Source organism: Platalea leucorodia (assembly GCF_965183815.1).
Source record: "Platalea leucorodia genome assembly, chromosome: W".
Classification (NCBI taxonomy): domain Eukaryota; kingdom Metazoa; phylum Chordata; class Aves; order Pelecaniformes; family Threskiornithidae; genus Platalea; species Platalea leucorodia.
In genome coordinates this window covers 31,683,003-31,699,685 of record NC_138859.1, presented here as the reverse complement: position 1 = coordinate 31,699,685, position 16,683 = coordinate 31,683,003, and the positions used below count along the sequence as shown (strand labels likewise).

General features: G+C 45.9%; 1 protein-coding gene across 1 annotated transcript; it reads left to right on the top strand.

Moving 5' to 3' along the window:
* Positions 1-355: 355 nt before the first annotated feature.
* LOC309601480 (aquaporin-3-like) lies at positions 356-13,639 on the top strand (the record flags this gene model as incomplete). The annotated part of the gene is made up of 6 exons (XM_082334506.1): positions 356-463; positions 9,724-9,850; positions 10,021-10,158; positions 11,667-11,785; positions 12,541-12,758; positions 13,471-13,639. The coding sequence occupies 6 exons, from the start codon at positions 356-358 to the stop codon at positions 13,637-13,639; spliced, it is 879 nt and encodes a 292-aa protein (XP_082190632.1).
* Positions 13,640-16,683: the final 3,044 nt, after the last annotated feature.

Genomic DNA, 16,683 nt, shown 5'->3' with positions numbered 1-16,683 from the left:
GCCTAAGCTGGAGAGGGGCAGATATGGCCCCATGTTTTAGGTGGTAAGTGATGAAAACAGTAGGGGTTTGAGCAGGACATCTTTGTCACATTTAATTCCTGAATCCTTTGCTCACCTATGCAAGCAATAAAGAAAATTAAGAAAACCACCCACTCTGTCTCATGCTGAAAAGAAGGAAAAAAAAATAAGTTGGGTTTGAAGAGAGGATGGAGGGGGTGTGGTTACTCAGGAGGTGTGTCAGGCATCGCTGAACTTATTTATAAGCAAAGGGAGGTCTGCTAGGGAAGAAACCTTGCTGAGGCTTTGTCAGCTGTTGTTTTTTCCTTGATGCTGCTTGAAGGGTACCTCTACTGTAATGGGGAGGCAAAAGGATGTTATTGCTACTATTGAGGAGCACCTGAGGATCAGAAACAAATTAGTCCGACAAGCACTGGCTGAGTGCCTGGGGACACTGATCCTGGTGGTGAGTCTATGCTGTGGTGTGGGGATGCTCTCTAACCCCTGGGTGTGGGGGAAAATTGTTCTAGTGAAGGGGCTGTGCTGTTGTCAGAGTTTGCACCAGGCATGAGCCCAGCTCCAGTGCAACCTGCCCTATGGGGACTAGAGAAGTCCTTATCCATAAGAAAAAAATTCATGCAAGTTGCCATAGGATGAGCTTTGGGGTTGCTGTCAAAGGGTGGGCTCTGCAGAGCTTGGTGGGTGTTTGGGGACTTTTGTGTGCCTGCAAAGTGCAGGGAGCAAAAATGTCTCTGTGCAAGCAGCAAGTGTTTTGCTAGAGATCATGCAAAACTTCCTTTCTGTCTGCCCTGGAATGTTTTCTTGGTACTGAAATACTTCAAATGTTATCACCTGGGGAAGTGAAAGCTTTTTCATCACTTTGCTTTGTTTTCCTTGTGCATCATATGGAGAAGAAGTAGTCAGAATTTAAACTGTTGCAGTGGGTTTTTTTGCTGTTGGCTGCAGGTTCCCAAGGGTCTTATTGGTGGGGCTGCATGACACTGTGGCAGCCTGTGCCAGCAACTGATCAGGAGCTTGTGCTTGCCATGTGTGTGATAGTGCCAAGCTGTCAGTCGATGTGCTTTTAAGTGGTGAATGGCAACAAAACTCTTCTGACTCTTTTAGTGCTTGGTTTCCAAAGGGATGGGATATAAGTAATAAAGTGGGGTGGATATCTATATAAGTGACTTAGTTTGAAGATGTTTTGAGTGGCCCTGGCTTGCTTTGAAGTCAAAGGCAGATATGAACAGCTAATGCAGTTGTGTGTGAGGAGTGGGGAGCAAATACCAGTGTAGCAAAACTGGGATAGGGATATCTGGCTTTGGGCATCTGCATCTGAAAATGCAGGACTACCCAATAGGCCATGAGTCCGGTGCATTGATATTGCAGCAGAAGTGAGTTGGTGTTCACAGAGTGAATACCTGCAGGTGAAAGTTCCTCTGAAGTGGTGTAAAGACAGAGCAATCCTATAGGTTTTAGTGGAGCGACTGTGGGTTTACACCTCTTTGTAACTGATGGCAGGACTGTTTGGGGAGAAATCTAATAGTTGGAGGAAGGTCTGATGAAGCTGCATGTGCTCCTGAGGACAACACAAAAGGACTGACACACTATCTTACGCTTTAATAAATAAGATTCTTTTCTGATGAGGAAGAGGAGGCTACTGGGTCTTGTGTGGGAGGATAGGGGGCTCACTTGAGTCCCCCTAAAATGCTACCACTTTTAAAAGAAAGCAACTTCACACAGTGCAATGGCTTTATTGTCAGAGTGACCCAGCTTTGGTGATTTGCAAACAAGTCCTGTTGATTTTTCAGGGAAGGGTTATTTGGGGTTAAGGTGGGTAGAAGCTGATAGGAAAGTGATTAACAGGTAGAAAGTTGCTGTCTATGAATCACTGATGTTGCTGCAGTTAGTCTCAGGATTAAAGCAAGGTAAGACTTGTAAGGAGAGATAATGTCTCCTGCTAGCTAAGTTAAGATTGCTGGAGAAACAAGGCAAGCTTTTAGCCATGTGGATCTGAGCTTTCAGAAGGGCTTGTGATCCAAAAAATGCTGTTCCTTCTTCCAACTGTATTGGCTGGTATGGCAGAGATTACTTTCCCCTATAGCCTTGCCTTTCTGGGGCAGAGAGGAGTTGGGATGTGCTCAGAGCCCGAGGAAGGGTTTGGTCCAAAATGAGCGTGGTAATGGGCACCCATCAGCCAGGCTGGATGATGCACCGGCAAAAGTGGGCAACACATGCCTTGTCCTTGGGAGCGCCACACCTGCTGTGTTTTAAAGTGTGTGTGTAAGTGTACAAGCAGATCTCTCGCCTTCTTCAGGAATTCCTGAGCTGGTGTCTGAGGGAAAGAAAATGCTGGTTTTAGTGATACATTCAACTCCATCTTATAGGTCTTGTAAAAGTGACCTGGGATCTCCTGCAGCAATGCTGCAGTGGATGGAGGGTTGTGGGTACTGTGTCCACGTCAGAGAAGATGGGGTGAGCTGGTGGGAGAAATGGGAAAGTCCCAAACATGGTGAATGCTTCTGGGTTGTCAGCAGGCAAAACCAGGGTATACAGAGAGGGAAATGGGTTCCAGGGCAAGCAGTCTGCAGTATGGCTCAGCTGAGTGTCAATCTCTTTATGCCTTGGCACTGTCCCAGTCTATTCTTCTGTTAATGAAGTGATGCTTACAGATTCTATTTATTTTACCAAAAAAAAAAAAAACCAAAACCCCAAAAAAACCACCACCAACCAAACCCACTTTTTTTTTTTCTTTTTTTGCTCCCTACCACCCAGATTTTTTTTGCATCTTTTTATTATATCACCTGCCTAAAACAGAAAGGGCCTTGAAGATGACTTTCTTGCCTTTTCAGATGGCCTGGGTAGTAGTTTGAATTGGATAGTCCCAGGAGAGAGATTGTCATTCTGTACCTTGCAGAAGTCCCTGCTGCCCACCCTGCCAGCAGGCTGAGCTGGGTGTGCATGCATTTAGCTGCATTTGAGCCTGGTAAATATCTCTTATGGGCTTCAGACAATAAAATACCTGAGGAAAGGCCTGGGATTCATGAAATTGTCTTCATGGGAGATGGAACTGACTGAACAATGTTAGGGATGGATTTAAGGTTTGATATTGTTCATACTGAAATTAACTTCCTGAGCCTGAAGGGAAGGCCTTAAAGTTTTAAAGGCCTTAAAGTTTACACCCTACTTGAAATTTCACTGTATAATGTAAAACTTGTCCCACAGTGGATATTGGTACAGCTTCAGCTTCTTTCCTCCTCCCTTTCACTTGCATAACAACTGCAGTGCTCTCAAACTCTTCTAGAGCAAAGCGATTTCAGACCCCTGCAAAGTCTCTTTGCCTGTAAGAATTAACCTAGTGCTTGATTTTTCCCTTTCTCCTTTTTTTAAGGAGGTTGTAAAGGTAGCAGAATGCTAAAACAAAATAGTGCCTCTCTTTAAGATAAGAAAAATAATCCAACTAAGGCAGCCAAGCCCTGAGTAGTGCAAAGGCAAGGTGCTCTTTACTTGCAAGCTGCTTTTGCTGTGTACAGCACCTTGTACAACATGGTTTTAGTCTGCGGGTAGTGTCAAGATTAGTAATGCTGATTCTACCTTTCCTCTGATAATTAAAATGATTGGGTTTTTTTCCCCTTCAAAATGCGCTTTCCGAGTGGTACTTTAGGTTTGAACTTTATACCTATGTCAGAAGCACTGCTTGCTGGCAATAGTTAAGCAATGCAAACGCTGAAGGCATTTTCCAAGTTGCTTGCTGTTTGTGTTATTACTGTAGCAACTCACTAAAGCCAGATTTCCAGTGGCAGGCCTCTGTGCCTTCCTCAAGGGCTTGATCTGTTTGCCTTGCTCAGCTGGCTGTGAATACCAAAACTGTCTCCGATTGATTGGTTTTTAAATTTGCAGGAGAAGGAACTTGCTGTTTATAATTGATTTCCAAGTTGGACTAACTGTGATTCACTGCCGTAGAGGCACAAAGAAAGAACAAAACAGTTCTTAACTGCTTTTCAATCATCAGGGCTGTCTTGACTTTGTGGCCAGGTGGGAGCTTTTTGGAGTATGAATGTGCTGCAGACATGGAAACCAAAGTAGCGAAGTGGTTGGGATGATCAAAGCAAAGGGAGCCTTGTTTAACTGTTGGCAGTGCAGAGCTTAAAGTTGCTGCTCATTCCACAGCCATCTGGGGTGGCATGGGAATTCCCACAGTCACTGTTTGTTTTGTGCTGATTTGCTTGAACCCAGCTTGTCGCATTTGGAGAATGTGATTTTTTTTTTTTTTTTTTAAATTTTTAAAAATTTTAAAAATGCTGGGGTTTTTTTCTTAATGCTTTGCTAGGATTTGAAAGGGGCTGAAAATCTTTGCTGTAAGCATGTTGAGCACTGCTGATTCTTCCCTGCAAAGGGTCTGTGCTGCTGGGTGTGGAGGTGTGGGAAATGGCAGTGCTGCTGCTCTCCCTCACCTCTTCTAGTAGAAGAGCTTGAAGCTCTTCATTAACTGTCCAAAGCTGTCCCTTCTTGCTGCCCCCATGCAGGAGCAGGGAGGTTTTTCCTTCCTACAAACAGGACAGTTCAGGCACCAAGACTTGCCCTCAGTGGGAAGGCAGCTTTTCCCCAGCAGTGCCCAACCCTGTGACCAAAACCCCACCAGAAGTACAGGTCTTTAAGAGCTAAAGCCTCCTGATCTGAGGGATACCAGGGATATTGGAATAAGTGTTTCTGCTTTGATGTGTGTGTGGGAACAAGCTAAAATAGTGAATTTCCTCTCTAATGCCCAACTCCTCTGCTGATGGTTGCTCAGGTTTCTTGCGCTGAGTGCCGCTCATCTCCCCAGCTTTGCACAGCGTTGTAGCACGTGATGTATGTGTGGCACAACTTTGCTCAGACCCTCTTATCTCTTGAGTCCTGCAGCCCTGCCTGGCTCCCAGACTGCACACAGTGCAGAAAGAGCTGTAACATGACAGACCATCTGCTGCTGCCCTTCTCCATAGGACTGCTTCTGTCCAGGCTGGCTCCAGCTGTGCTGGACAAGAAACCTGACTGTGGGATCTAATGTTTCTCCTTGCTTTGCAAATTGTAAATGATGACCAGTCTGGTTGCTCAAGAGATGTTTTGAGGAAAGGCAAAACTGACGGTGTTCCTTGCACTACCTTTGTGGCTGGTGGAGGTAGTCCTGGCTGCACGGGCCGTGGAATTGAGGAAGATCTCTGCATGCTGCTTGAGCAGAAAGAATGGGGATGGATCTGTCTTCAGATCTACCCAGCTGGGTCCCCCTCCTTGGGGAGGGCAGCAAGAGGCAATGGGGGAGACTTGCAGTGCCTTTAACCCCTTCTTACATTGAGCTGCAGAGAAGGAGTTGGGAGGTTGTTTTGAGCTGGCTGTAAAGTGATAGTCCTCTGACCCCTCCCAGCCTCCCCCCCTGAAGGGACTGTAGGATAGTCCGAAGTTCCACTCTGATATGAAGAGACTTGTCCCTTTGTGTGTCTAATGCTTTAAAATCTTCCATCAATATCTTAGGGTCTCTTCCTTTGGAGTAGACCCATGGTTTGACTGCCCTTCTGGCATCTTTCCCACTAACCAGAGGTCAGGGAGTTGAAAACCCTATGTTTTGAAAACCCTATGTTTTCTGTACAATAAACAAGACTCATCTTTTCTGCCTTTGCCTGGGTGTCTTCTCTGCCATGGTTTCCTAGCTGGGCAGCTCAGGGTTATGACATTGAAGGGGCTGCTCTGACTGCACCCAGTAGAGAGCAGTGCTGGGTGTCCCCTCTCACTAACTAATGAGTTCTAGAGGTTCCTTTGTTCTTTCTACACAAAGTCCTGTGTTGGGGACCTGGCCTCTTGTCAAGAGGCACCTGTGTACAGTGTCCCCACCTCATGAGTCAGCCTGCAGCCTACCTGGCTGCTCCTTTCCTGGCAGTCTGAGTACAGTGTTTGCTTTATTAGTAATTCATCAGTTGTCAAGGGGATGAGAGGGGATGAGTTAGGTGTGTTTTGGCTTTGCCCCGATCTAGCTTGTGTGTTGCTCAATGGGCATGTCCAGTATTGGCAGGAGAGATGGAGAGCCACCCCTGGTGCCTATTTGGTGGCTTATCCCCTAGGAGTAGATACTGCCTCCGTGGCAACTGAGTAATTCTGGGATGATGAAGTTCACAGAAGCAGAAAGTCTTGATGAGTGTGTAGATATGGGTATGTGGTTAGTATAAATAAGGCAAGCCTTGATACCTAGATTTGAGGATCTCAGGAGCAAGCTGTAATCCCTGTCCTAGTTTAAGGATGCTCTCGGTACCTGCTGATGTGATAATCCCTGGTATACACCAAGAATCAATTCAGATGGAGTCAGTGGAAGATAAAAGTATATAGATGATCAGGATTAGGGCTCCTTAAATTACATAGTGGGTAGTGGAGAGACTTGGCCAGGCAGAAAGCCTCCAGCTGGATGAGTGATGAACTGAACTGCCAGGGGAAACTGGTCTGGGTTGTTAAGGGTGAGTATAGGAAGGATGGCTTTTGGATGTGGTTGGGAAGAGAAGGATCACCCATTTGGAGCAAATGTCTTTGAGCAAGAGCATGTGCCTCCCTTAGCTACTAGGAAACACCCCTTATCACCCAACAGAAACCACTTTTGTCCCCCAAAGTGCTTGGTGCACCCCTCTTAGAAGGCCAAGCCTCTGGATGTGCTGGTGGCAGGTTGTCTGTGGAATATGGAGTTTTCTTGATGGTGCCTGTGCCATGTCAGTGCTGCAGAGACAGGCCAGCTGTGTTGCCCTGATCCTTTCTGACATGGTTTTGCCATAGGAAGGATATGGCTGGTTTGGGATGGCATGGGCTCTGTTCAGAGTGTCCGCAGTAGAGGGCGTACCTTGGGGCTGGTACAACTTCAGGTACCTCAGCTCAAGGAGGCAGCCCCAGTCCCTTGCTGTCAGTCAGTGCCACCTGAAGGAGGACTCCATGAATGTCAGGCTGTATATAACCATATATATATGAAGTGGCAATTGGTGGCTGCCTTGGCCACAGTGACAACGAAGCAGTCACATTTAAAATCTATGGTAACAGGAGGAAAACTGCCAGCAGGACCTCAACTCTGGATATGAGGAGAGCTGACTTGAGGCTGCTCAGGGAACTACTTAGTAAGGTCCCCTGGGAAAAAGCTTTTGAAGGTGCTGGGGTCCATCGGTGCTGGTCACTTTTTAAGTACCACCTCCTAAGAGCCCAGGAACAGGCAATTCCAAAATGTCGGAAGTCAAGCAGGCGAGGTAGAAGGCCAGCTTGGCTGAGTAGGGATCTTCTTCTAGAACTAAGATGAAAAAAGAAAATGTATAGCCAGTGGAAGCAAGGTCAGGCAACATGGGAGGACTACAGGGATGCTGTTCGCCACTGTAGGGAGGAAATACGCATGGCCAAAGCTCAACTAGAGATGAAGCTGTCCAGTACTGTGAAGGACAAATAAAAGGGCCTTTAAAAGATGTAAATAGCAAAAGGCAGGCCAGAAATAACATTGGCCCATTACTTGACAAGCACGGTCACCTCACAAACAGGGACATAAACGTCTCTGCTTTGTCTAATGATTTCTTTGCCTCGGTCTTCAACACCGATGATGGGCTCTGGGGGTCCCAGAGCCCTGGGCTAGAGAACCATGACTGTGAGAATGACAAACTCAGTCTCACCTGGTGCTGCTCCAGCTGGATCCCTATAAGTCAATGGGGCCCAATGGGATTCATCTGAGGGTACTGAAAGAGCTGGCTGATGTCATAGCGAGACCTCTCTCAATGATTTTTCAATGCTCTTGGGAATCTGGGGAGGTCCCAGTTGACTGGAAGCTGGCAAACGTTGTCCCAGTCTTCAAGAAGGGCAACAGGGATGACCCTGGTAACTACAGGCCTGTCAGTCTCACCTCTGTGCCTGGCAAAATGACGGAGAAGATTATTCTGGGAGTTATTGAAAAACACCTGAAAGACAACGCAGTCATTGGTCCCAGCCAGCACAGGTTCACGAGGGGAAAGTCCTGCTTGACAAACTTGATTTCCTTCTATGGCAAGGTTACCCACCTAGTTGACCAAGGGAAGCCAGTCGATGTAATCTTTTTGGACTTCAGTAAAGCCTTCGATACTGTCTCTCACAGTATCCTCCTGGACAAAATGTCCAGCATACAGCTGGATAAACACAGAATGCAATGGGTGTGCAATTGGCTGATGGGTCGGGCTCAAAGGGTTATAGTAAATGGGGTTACATTGGGCTGGCGACCGGTCACTAGCGGGGTTCCGCAGGGATCCATCTTGGGGCCAGTGCTCTTTAATGTCTTCATAAATGACTTAGATGCAGGACTGGATGGTTTGTTATCAAAGTTTGCCAATGACACAAAATTGGGAGGAGCTGTTGACACTCTCGAGGGCAGAGAGGCCCTGCAGAGAGATCTGGACAAATTAGAGCGCTGTGCAATCACCAACCGTATGAAGTTTAACAAGGGCAAGTGCCGGGTTTTGCACCTGGGACATGGCAACCCTGGATGTACATACAGACTGGGGAACGAGAGGCTGGAGAGCAGCCCCGCGGAGAGGGATCTGGGGGTTCTGGTCGACGGCAAGTTGAACATGAGCCAACAGTGTGCCCTGGCAGCCAAGAGGGCCAACCGTGTCCTGGGGTGCGTCAAGCACTGTATTGCTAGCCGGTCGAGGGAGGTGATTGTCCCACTCTACTCTGCACTGGTGCGGCCTCATCTTGAGGACTGTGTGCAGTTTTGGGCACCACAGTAAAAAAAGGATACAAAGCTACTAGAGAGTGTCCAGAGGAGAGCCGCGAAGATGGTGAAGGGTTTAGAGGGGAAGCCATACGAGGAGCAGCTGAAGTCACTTGGTCTGTTCAGCCTGGAGAAGAGGAGACTGAGGGGAGGCCTCATCACGGTCTACAGCTTCCTCACAAGGGAAGGAGGAGGGGCAGGTACTGATCTCTTCTCCCTGATGACCAACAATAGGACCTGAGGGAACAGCAGGAAGATATGCCAGGGGAGGTTTAGATTGGACATTAGGAAAAGGTTCTTCACCCAGAGGGTGGTGGAGCACTGGAACAGGCTCCCCTGGGAGGTAGTCATGGTGCCAAGCCTGACAATGTTTAAGAGGCATTTGGACAATGCCCTCAGACGTATGGTGTGATTTTTGGGGTTGTCCTATGCAGGGACAGGAGTTGGACTCGATGATCCTTGTGGGTCCCTTCCAACTCAGGACATTCTATGATTCTATGACCACCTTCAGTCATGTTTGTATTTCTAGGCATTAGCAAAATTGTCCCCTGTCAATTTATGTGCTACTGTGTCAAATAATTAGCCTTTTTAACAATAAGGTACTCTGATCCCTCATCTGAACAGTTGCATTGTAAATACCTCAGTCCAGGGTGCTGTCTGGCTGATTCTTCTCACCTACCACCTGAAAATTAGATGGTTGGACAAAGACGACTTTCAGTCTACTGGAGATGTGAATTGTGGTTTGATCTTGCTTTTGATTTTGGTCCTAGTTTCGTTTCCCCCTGCCAGGAGATGGCTTGTTCTGTGTCCTTTCTCCTTCCCTGCTATCCCTGAAGATAACATTTGGTTGAAGTATCTAGATGTTGAAGCTTTGAAGGCTGAGTCATGAGTGGGTTGTGATGGTGCATGCAAGTGTAAGTGGAGCAGTTGCAGGCACTGGTCAACAGCTGGTCCTGATGTGAAACAGGGAGGGTAACTTCAATCTCTTCTCCTCCTAGCTGTTTGGCTGTGGCTCTGTTGCACAGATCGTGCTCAGCAGAGGGACTCATGGAGGTTTCTTGACTGTTAACTTGGCCTTCGGCTTTGCTGTGACACTTGGCATTTTGATCGCAGGACAGGTATCAGGTACGTTGTGGCTCCATGTGGGCTGGATTTCACTTGTGACAATTGTTGTGTAGGCCTAGGTGGCTGTGCTTTTCCTATGTGGCATTGGTATGGAAACCAGTGTCCCTTGGCTCATCTCTGGGATGCAAGTTCTGCCTGTAAAAGTGCAATAACCACCAACCTCTCTGCAGGTGGACATCTGAACCCAGCTGTCACTTTTGCCATGTGCTTCTTGGCCCGGGAGCCCTGGATCAAGCTACCAATTTATGCCCTGGCCCAAACCCTGGGGGCTTTCCTGGGAGCTAGCATAGTCTTTGGGCTGTACTATGGTGAGTGCAGAAACTTTCTGTGTTTGTTGGGGTGAGATGGATGCTCTTCATGACTCAGTGCAGGGAGGCTGGTTCCCAAATCAGAGAGAAGCATTTTCTTGCAGAGCAGAGATGTGAGAAACCTCCTTACTGTGTTTCTGGGAGGGCTTTCCTGTTCTCATGATGATGATGGGTTCAAATCAATCTGAAGGCCAGCCAGCATTGTCAATGTGCGAGTCTTTGTCCTTGAGTAATGATCATTGTAATATGGACCACTGGATGGCCCCTCTTGTAGGTACTGTCTGGATTAAAACAGATCTTTCAGAAATGCTGATGAAACACTAGCAGTTATGGAGATTTTATATCTGTGCATTGTTCCAGAGCTGTTTTACCCTTGTTTTTTTAAAAAAAAAAAAAAAAAAAAAAATTCACCATGGATGTCTGCTGTGTTGTCTCGTGTTAGCTTCCAGACAATGGGACTTCTAGCAGTTTTTGCCGCCCTTATCAGAGTGATTCTATACCTTGGAAAGCATCCTAGAAATCCAGTTCCTTGTGCATCTATTCTTCCTGAGTGGTGTTCCTCATCACAGGGCAATATTCAGTGGGCAAGAACTGACTTTATGCTGGAAACTGCTCTTCCTCAAATATCAAGGGTGACATTTTGACTCAGTTTGCCTCCTGATTTCTGTTTCTGGCAATAGGAGCAGTGTTCCCTATAGCTGAGCAGAACATCTGGGTCACTGTAGCTTCCACCTGAAGGGAGGAAACCACCACCACCCTGGCACTAGCTTTTCACTTCAGAAAGAAGCAGGGGGACCTTCATCTCTGTAAACATCAGGACTCCAGTTCAACACCAGTTACCTTTCTAGTTGGTGGGCTGAAGTCTCCTCTTCAGAAGAGTTAATCCCATCTTACCTGCCTAAACCATGGAAGAGCTACCTTCAGAAAATGTCTGTTTCCCTCCATGGTTAGTGGAGAGAAAATCTAGACAGCCCACCTAGGTTAGTTATCCAGCTTCTACATAGTGGTAGGCAAGGTGGCTGACTGCTCTACAAGACAACCCTGAGAGATGAAACTAATTGTGTATTGGCTTAGAGGAAAGTGCAAGATCAGCCCAAATCCTGTTTGCTGCAGATCAGATCCATAGTAATATCTCATGTCTTGACACCACAGTTATTTGCATACCTTTTGGGAGAGATTTGGAGTCAGCTTAGTGTTTACTTTTTGGCTCTAACTCTTTCCTGGTGCCTGGCAAACAAGAAATATTAGCAACAGGGACTCAGGCCATCTGCATCTGAGCCTGACTGGTAAAATGCTGTGGTGGATCACACCCTAAGTTTTCCAAATGAGTGCTCTACAGCAAGTGGTTTTGCAATACATAGCAATGGGGTGCTCAGGGAATTCTGTTTCAATATTCATGGCTTTGTGGAGCCTACATTTTAGTCATCTTCCAAGCAAGGTCCTCTCTGATGTGTGTTGGAAAATGACTGACCTTTCTACCTTTTCTTTTTTCTTCCCTGCCCCCCTAGATGCCATCTGGTCTTTTGGCAGCAACCAGCTGTATGTAACAGGACAGAATGGCACTGCTGGTATCTTTGCCACCTACCCATCTCAGCATCTGAACACTGTGAATGGATTCTTTGACCAGGTAAGAGGGTGCTGGGAGGATGGAGGTACATTTGAAGAGGAATCTTTTGGGGTGGTTCTGGGCCTCTCCTTTAGTTAAGAATGAATTGAAATTTAAAGAGAAGATATCCAGAAAGGCTTTTGGAGCTGACACAGGTATCTCACTAGCCCATAGGAAGAACAGAGCCAGAAAGTACCCTTACAGCAAGAAGGCTTGTGTTAAGGGGATTAACCAGTCACACAAGACTGGCCAGGACACCAGTGAAAAGGATACCACTTGGTCTCAGCCCCTGAAGAACGATAGCGTGAGGAAGGATGGTTCTTCCTTACTCCCACTGTACTACTGTGGTTGTTGCACAACCCAGAGGTCAGCTGGGTGTGGGGTGGTGGGTGGTGTTGGAGGTGACTGTCTCCTCCTTAAAGTTGCCATCAACCACAAAGGGACAGCAGCCACCCAGCTGTGGCAGGTTGGAAGCATGTTCAGTAAGATGTCTTCAGCTTTTCCGACTGCTCAAACAGTTATTCTTAGCTATTCTGTGGGTAGGGAAAAAGGTGTGGGCTTGATTGAGCCTGTGGGCTGCCAGGAGGAGCACATTCCACTCTCCCATTCCTGTGGGTGCTCAGTCTACTGTGGTCTGATAATGCCATGGGATGACTTAGTGCAGCTCTTTCCATTTAGAGAATGAATCCTAAATGCATGGGACTTTAGAGGAGTTAAATAATTTGGTTAAAAGATTAATCTGGATTAAATTCTTCTTCTTCCCCCTCCCTCCCCAGTTCATTGGCACAGCCTCCCTGATTGTTTGTGTCTTGGCAATTGTCGATCCCTACAACAACCCTGTCCCCACGGGGCTGGAGGCTTTCACAGTTGGCTTTGTTGTCCTTGTTATTGGAACCTCCATGGGCTTCAACTCTGGCTATGCTGTCAACCCTGCCAGGGACTTTGGGCCTCGTCTCTTCACGGCCATTGCTGGCTGGGGCACTGAAGTGTTCTGGTAAGTGCTTGCCAACGAAAGCCTTGTGCATCAAGGGGGAAAAAAAAAAAAAAAAATCACAAGTCCAAGTAGGTGGTAGGTCTGGCATCATAAAGAGTCTTAGCACCCAGGAGGTATCTTTGGATTTTATAAACATTTTTAAAAGACACTGTTTGCTCTGCTCCGATTTCTTAAGAAATCGTAGAAGCTTGGCAGTTTCCAGCAGTGAGAGCAAATGACCTAACTTTGCTATCAGGGAGGAAATCTAAGACCGTCCATGAGAAGTTCAGGTGCATCTTGAATGTGAGTCTATCATCTTTTCTAGTGGTAGAAAATGTAGGGCATTTGTTACACTTGGATTTTGTTGTTACTGGAGAAAATTGAGAGTCACGAGCAGTACAGACTATGTGCTGTCAAGGGATGCTTTCCTGCAAGCAGTGGGAGGGAAGTGAAGGTGCCTAGTTCAGGCACTGCAACTGCTTCTCTCTTTCTTGGTGGAGAGACAGTCTTGGAAGTCCTGGAAGTAGCTGTTCTGAATTGCTTGTCACCTGAACTTGCAGTGGTGGGCGATATCTGCCTTGGAAATTGCTGTGGACATGTGGGTACTGTTGTCTTTTGCAAGTCAATGGTGATGTTTGGAGATGACCAGGATTGCATTGTTCCAGATCCAAACATGAATACCCTAATGCATAGGCTGCAGTTCTTAACTTGTGCATTTCTTTTTGTTTTCCAGGACTGGTAAACAGTGGTGGTGGGTTCCAGTTGTTGCTCCTTTCCTTGGGGCCATTGCGGGAGTGATGGTCTATCAGCTGATGATTGGATGTCACGATGAGCCTTCTCCACCTGCCTCTGAGCAGGAAACAGTCAAGCTGGCTAATGTGAAGCACAAGGAAAGGGTCTGAGGAAGCTGCAACCCAGATCTGGCAGACATTCATTACTCAAGACTGCAGCTGGCAAAGAGGAGGAAGGAGTTAAGAGCTTCAAGAATAACAGGAAGAGTTTTTTTCCTGTCTTGAGATATTCTAGGTTTTTTTGGGGTTTTTGTGTATATCCCTGATGCATTTGCTTTAGGCGTTTTCCTGTGAGCCTTTCCCCAAATGCAGTATCATGTAGCCTTTCCCTAGTAAAAGGGGATTGAAGACTGTAGGAGTCAGGAGAGAAGCATGCATTGCTGTCCAACACGGGCCAGTTGTTCAGGAATCTGGAGCTCTTTTGGGCTGTGTTGCTAGCCTTGCCTGTGAGCTTGGCAAACTGCTTCCCTCCAAAACTATGTCCCAATCTGTAGAGTGGGGATTGTGCAAAACTTAAATTGTTTTGCTAGCATGGAATGGAAACTCCTACATCCTGGAAAAAATTTGCCTGTGATTCTACTATGGATCAAATTCATGCTTGGTGTTGCTCTAAAGTCAATAACTTGGCATCAGAAATTAACTTGTCTAAGGGATTTTTATTGGCCAAACTTCTTATCTCCCATGAATTCCTAGAACATTGATACAATCAGCTGATCCATAATGTCAGAGCAGAGAGTGAGAATGCACTGGATTTTAAATTAATATTAAGACAAAATATTTACAAACCACTGCACCCTGGTGTTCTAATCACAATTTTTAACATTTCCTATGTGTTATCTTCTAGGAGTTGGCAATCCTTGTTCTAGCCAGGGGCCAACCTGGAAAGAAAGCTTGGCTCCCTGTAGCAGCCTTTCTAATTAATCAGCTTTGTATATAAACTGCAAGCAGCTAATAGCCAAGTTCCACTGGAAACAGTGTTGTGTGTGTGTGTTCATGTAAATTTCACAATAGTGTGTGTGGTGTGTGTGTGGTTTGTTGTTTGTTTGTTTTTTTTTGTTTTTTGGTTTTTTTTTTTTATATACTCCTTAAAGCTGTTACTAAATACCAGGGTTGGGATGAGTTAATCTAAAGATGTGTGGGAACTGCCTGTTCTCTTGACAGCTTTGAGATACTATTGGATTTTCCTGGGGTGGCCTTAGATTATGGCATTGTGTTGTTGGAGCATCTCCTTTTCTACCTTGCAGAATTACTGGGGAAGAATTACCAGAATTACCTGGTACTCACAGCTGAGGGACTGAGGTCAGGTTTGTCCTGTACTAGAGCAGTGCTGGCATCTCAGGGGATCTCTGGTTCTCCCAATGCCATATTATTACAGAGTATTTGAAACAAGCAGTATCGGTTGTAAAAGAATTTGTAGGTCCTATGCCACTGCATTAGAGAAACTCTTTCAAAACCTGTTTCTTTAACGTGTAAATTCCTTGAAATATGTAACTTTGTACACATTTCCAGTCACTGCAATGATTGTACAATGGTTGTGGTTTTAAGCAGCTGTCAGTAGACTTTGCCATGGAAAGGAAGTCATCTATAGCAATAGCTTCCTCAAGCCCTCTTTCTCTTCAGCCTGTAAGAGCAAAATGGAATTAACCCTTTCAGGCAATACATCTACATGCTCCATTTGTGTGTTATTCCTTTCCCTTTTGGGCTGGGCTTTTGGGGCAGATGGGAGGAGATGGGGTGCCTGTACTCAGTACAAAGGCCAAGGTATAGGCTGTTGGGTGAGGATGTCCTGCTGTCAGGCACATCATTCTTCAGGTAAAAGGAACAAGAGTTCAGCATTTGTCCCTTGCCCTTTGTACCATTTAACTTCTCTTACTATTCTTTCAATTAATGCAGTTCTGAGTATGCAATCCTACTCTGCATTCAGCATACTGTCCAGCATCACCCAGCATGTTTCACTTCTTATTAGCTATGCCATGCAAGGAAAAGTATTACAGACCTGAACCCAGTGCTCAAAGAATTAACACAAACAGCTTTCTTCCAGCCTGTGTCCTCTGTAAATACAATTATTGTTGCTCTTTGGCTGATCTGTGTCCTGCTGTATTTTTCCTGTATTAATTGTACTGCCTTAAAATAACTTCCCATATGGTGCCATACTGAACAATTCTGTGAAGTCTGGATGAATGTAGTTTCCTGTGATTCACCAACTGGAAATCAAATGGCTTTTGGCAAGAAAGTTGATGAGTTTGGTATGCTCTGTCTGTGGTCAGCATGCTGCTTTATTCCATTTCTATCTTGAGAGTTTATTCCTCAAAATCTGTGTACAAGTCTTGTATACTATTGTGATCAACTCACAGAGCTGCAGAGGTCAATTCCCATTTCCCTTCAGGACTGTTAGTCCTTTTTCTACTCTTCTGCCACATGGTATCTTCAACTGACTGTGATCAATCTATTAAAATTCTTACTACAGACATTATGACTTTTCAAGGTGTGGGTTTTGGGTTTGTTTGGGGGTTTTTTTTGTTTGTAGATTTTTCTTTTTTTTTTTTTTTTTTTTTTGTGCATTCCCTCCTGCTTCCACCTGGCATGTACCCTTTGTCTTACTTGTGCTTCAATGGTTGTATGTTATTACCCTTATTAAAACTGCAATAAAATACCAAGTTCAGGTCAGAATTTTTGTCTTAACTGTATCCCCACTGTGTAAAGCTTCAGCTTTTCTGGGATCTGTTGGAGAAGCACCATTACCATGTGGAAAGGGGCAGGCTCAGCCTGCAGTCAGCAGAGAGGGAGCTATGGAGAACTTAGCCTCACCTTCCAGAAGGGCCTGGCCTATATGAGACATGATTAGGGCAGCTCTTTGCTAGCCATGTAGGGAGGGCAGTGCACAGGGCAGTTTGATATGCCAGATTTCAAGAGCTCTAGAAGCATTATTAAAGTGTGGGGAGGGAAAGATAGAGTTAACTGCAGATGGCATTTTCCCTGGCACCAGGCACCCTTAAATTGCTGCAAGTTGTGGTTCTGTTTGTTTTCAATGTAGCTGCCTTGAGAGAGCTTCTGGGTGTTATTCATCTGTTCACCAACCTATATCTCAAGGCAGAACGATAGTCCTAGTCCACTGCCCAATTCCAGCATACCCACAGTCCTCGTGTCTCCAGGGC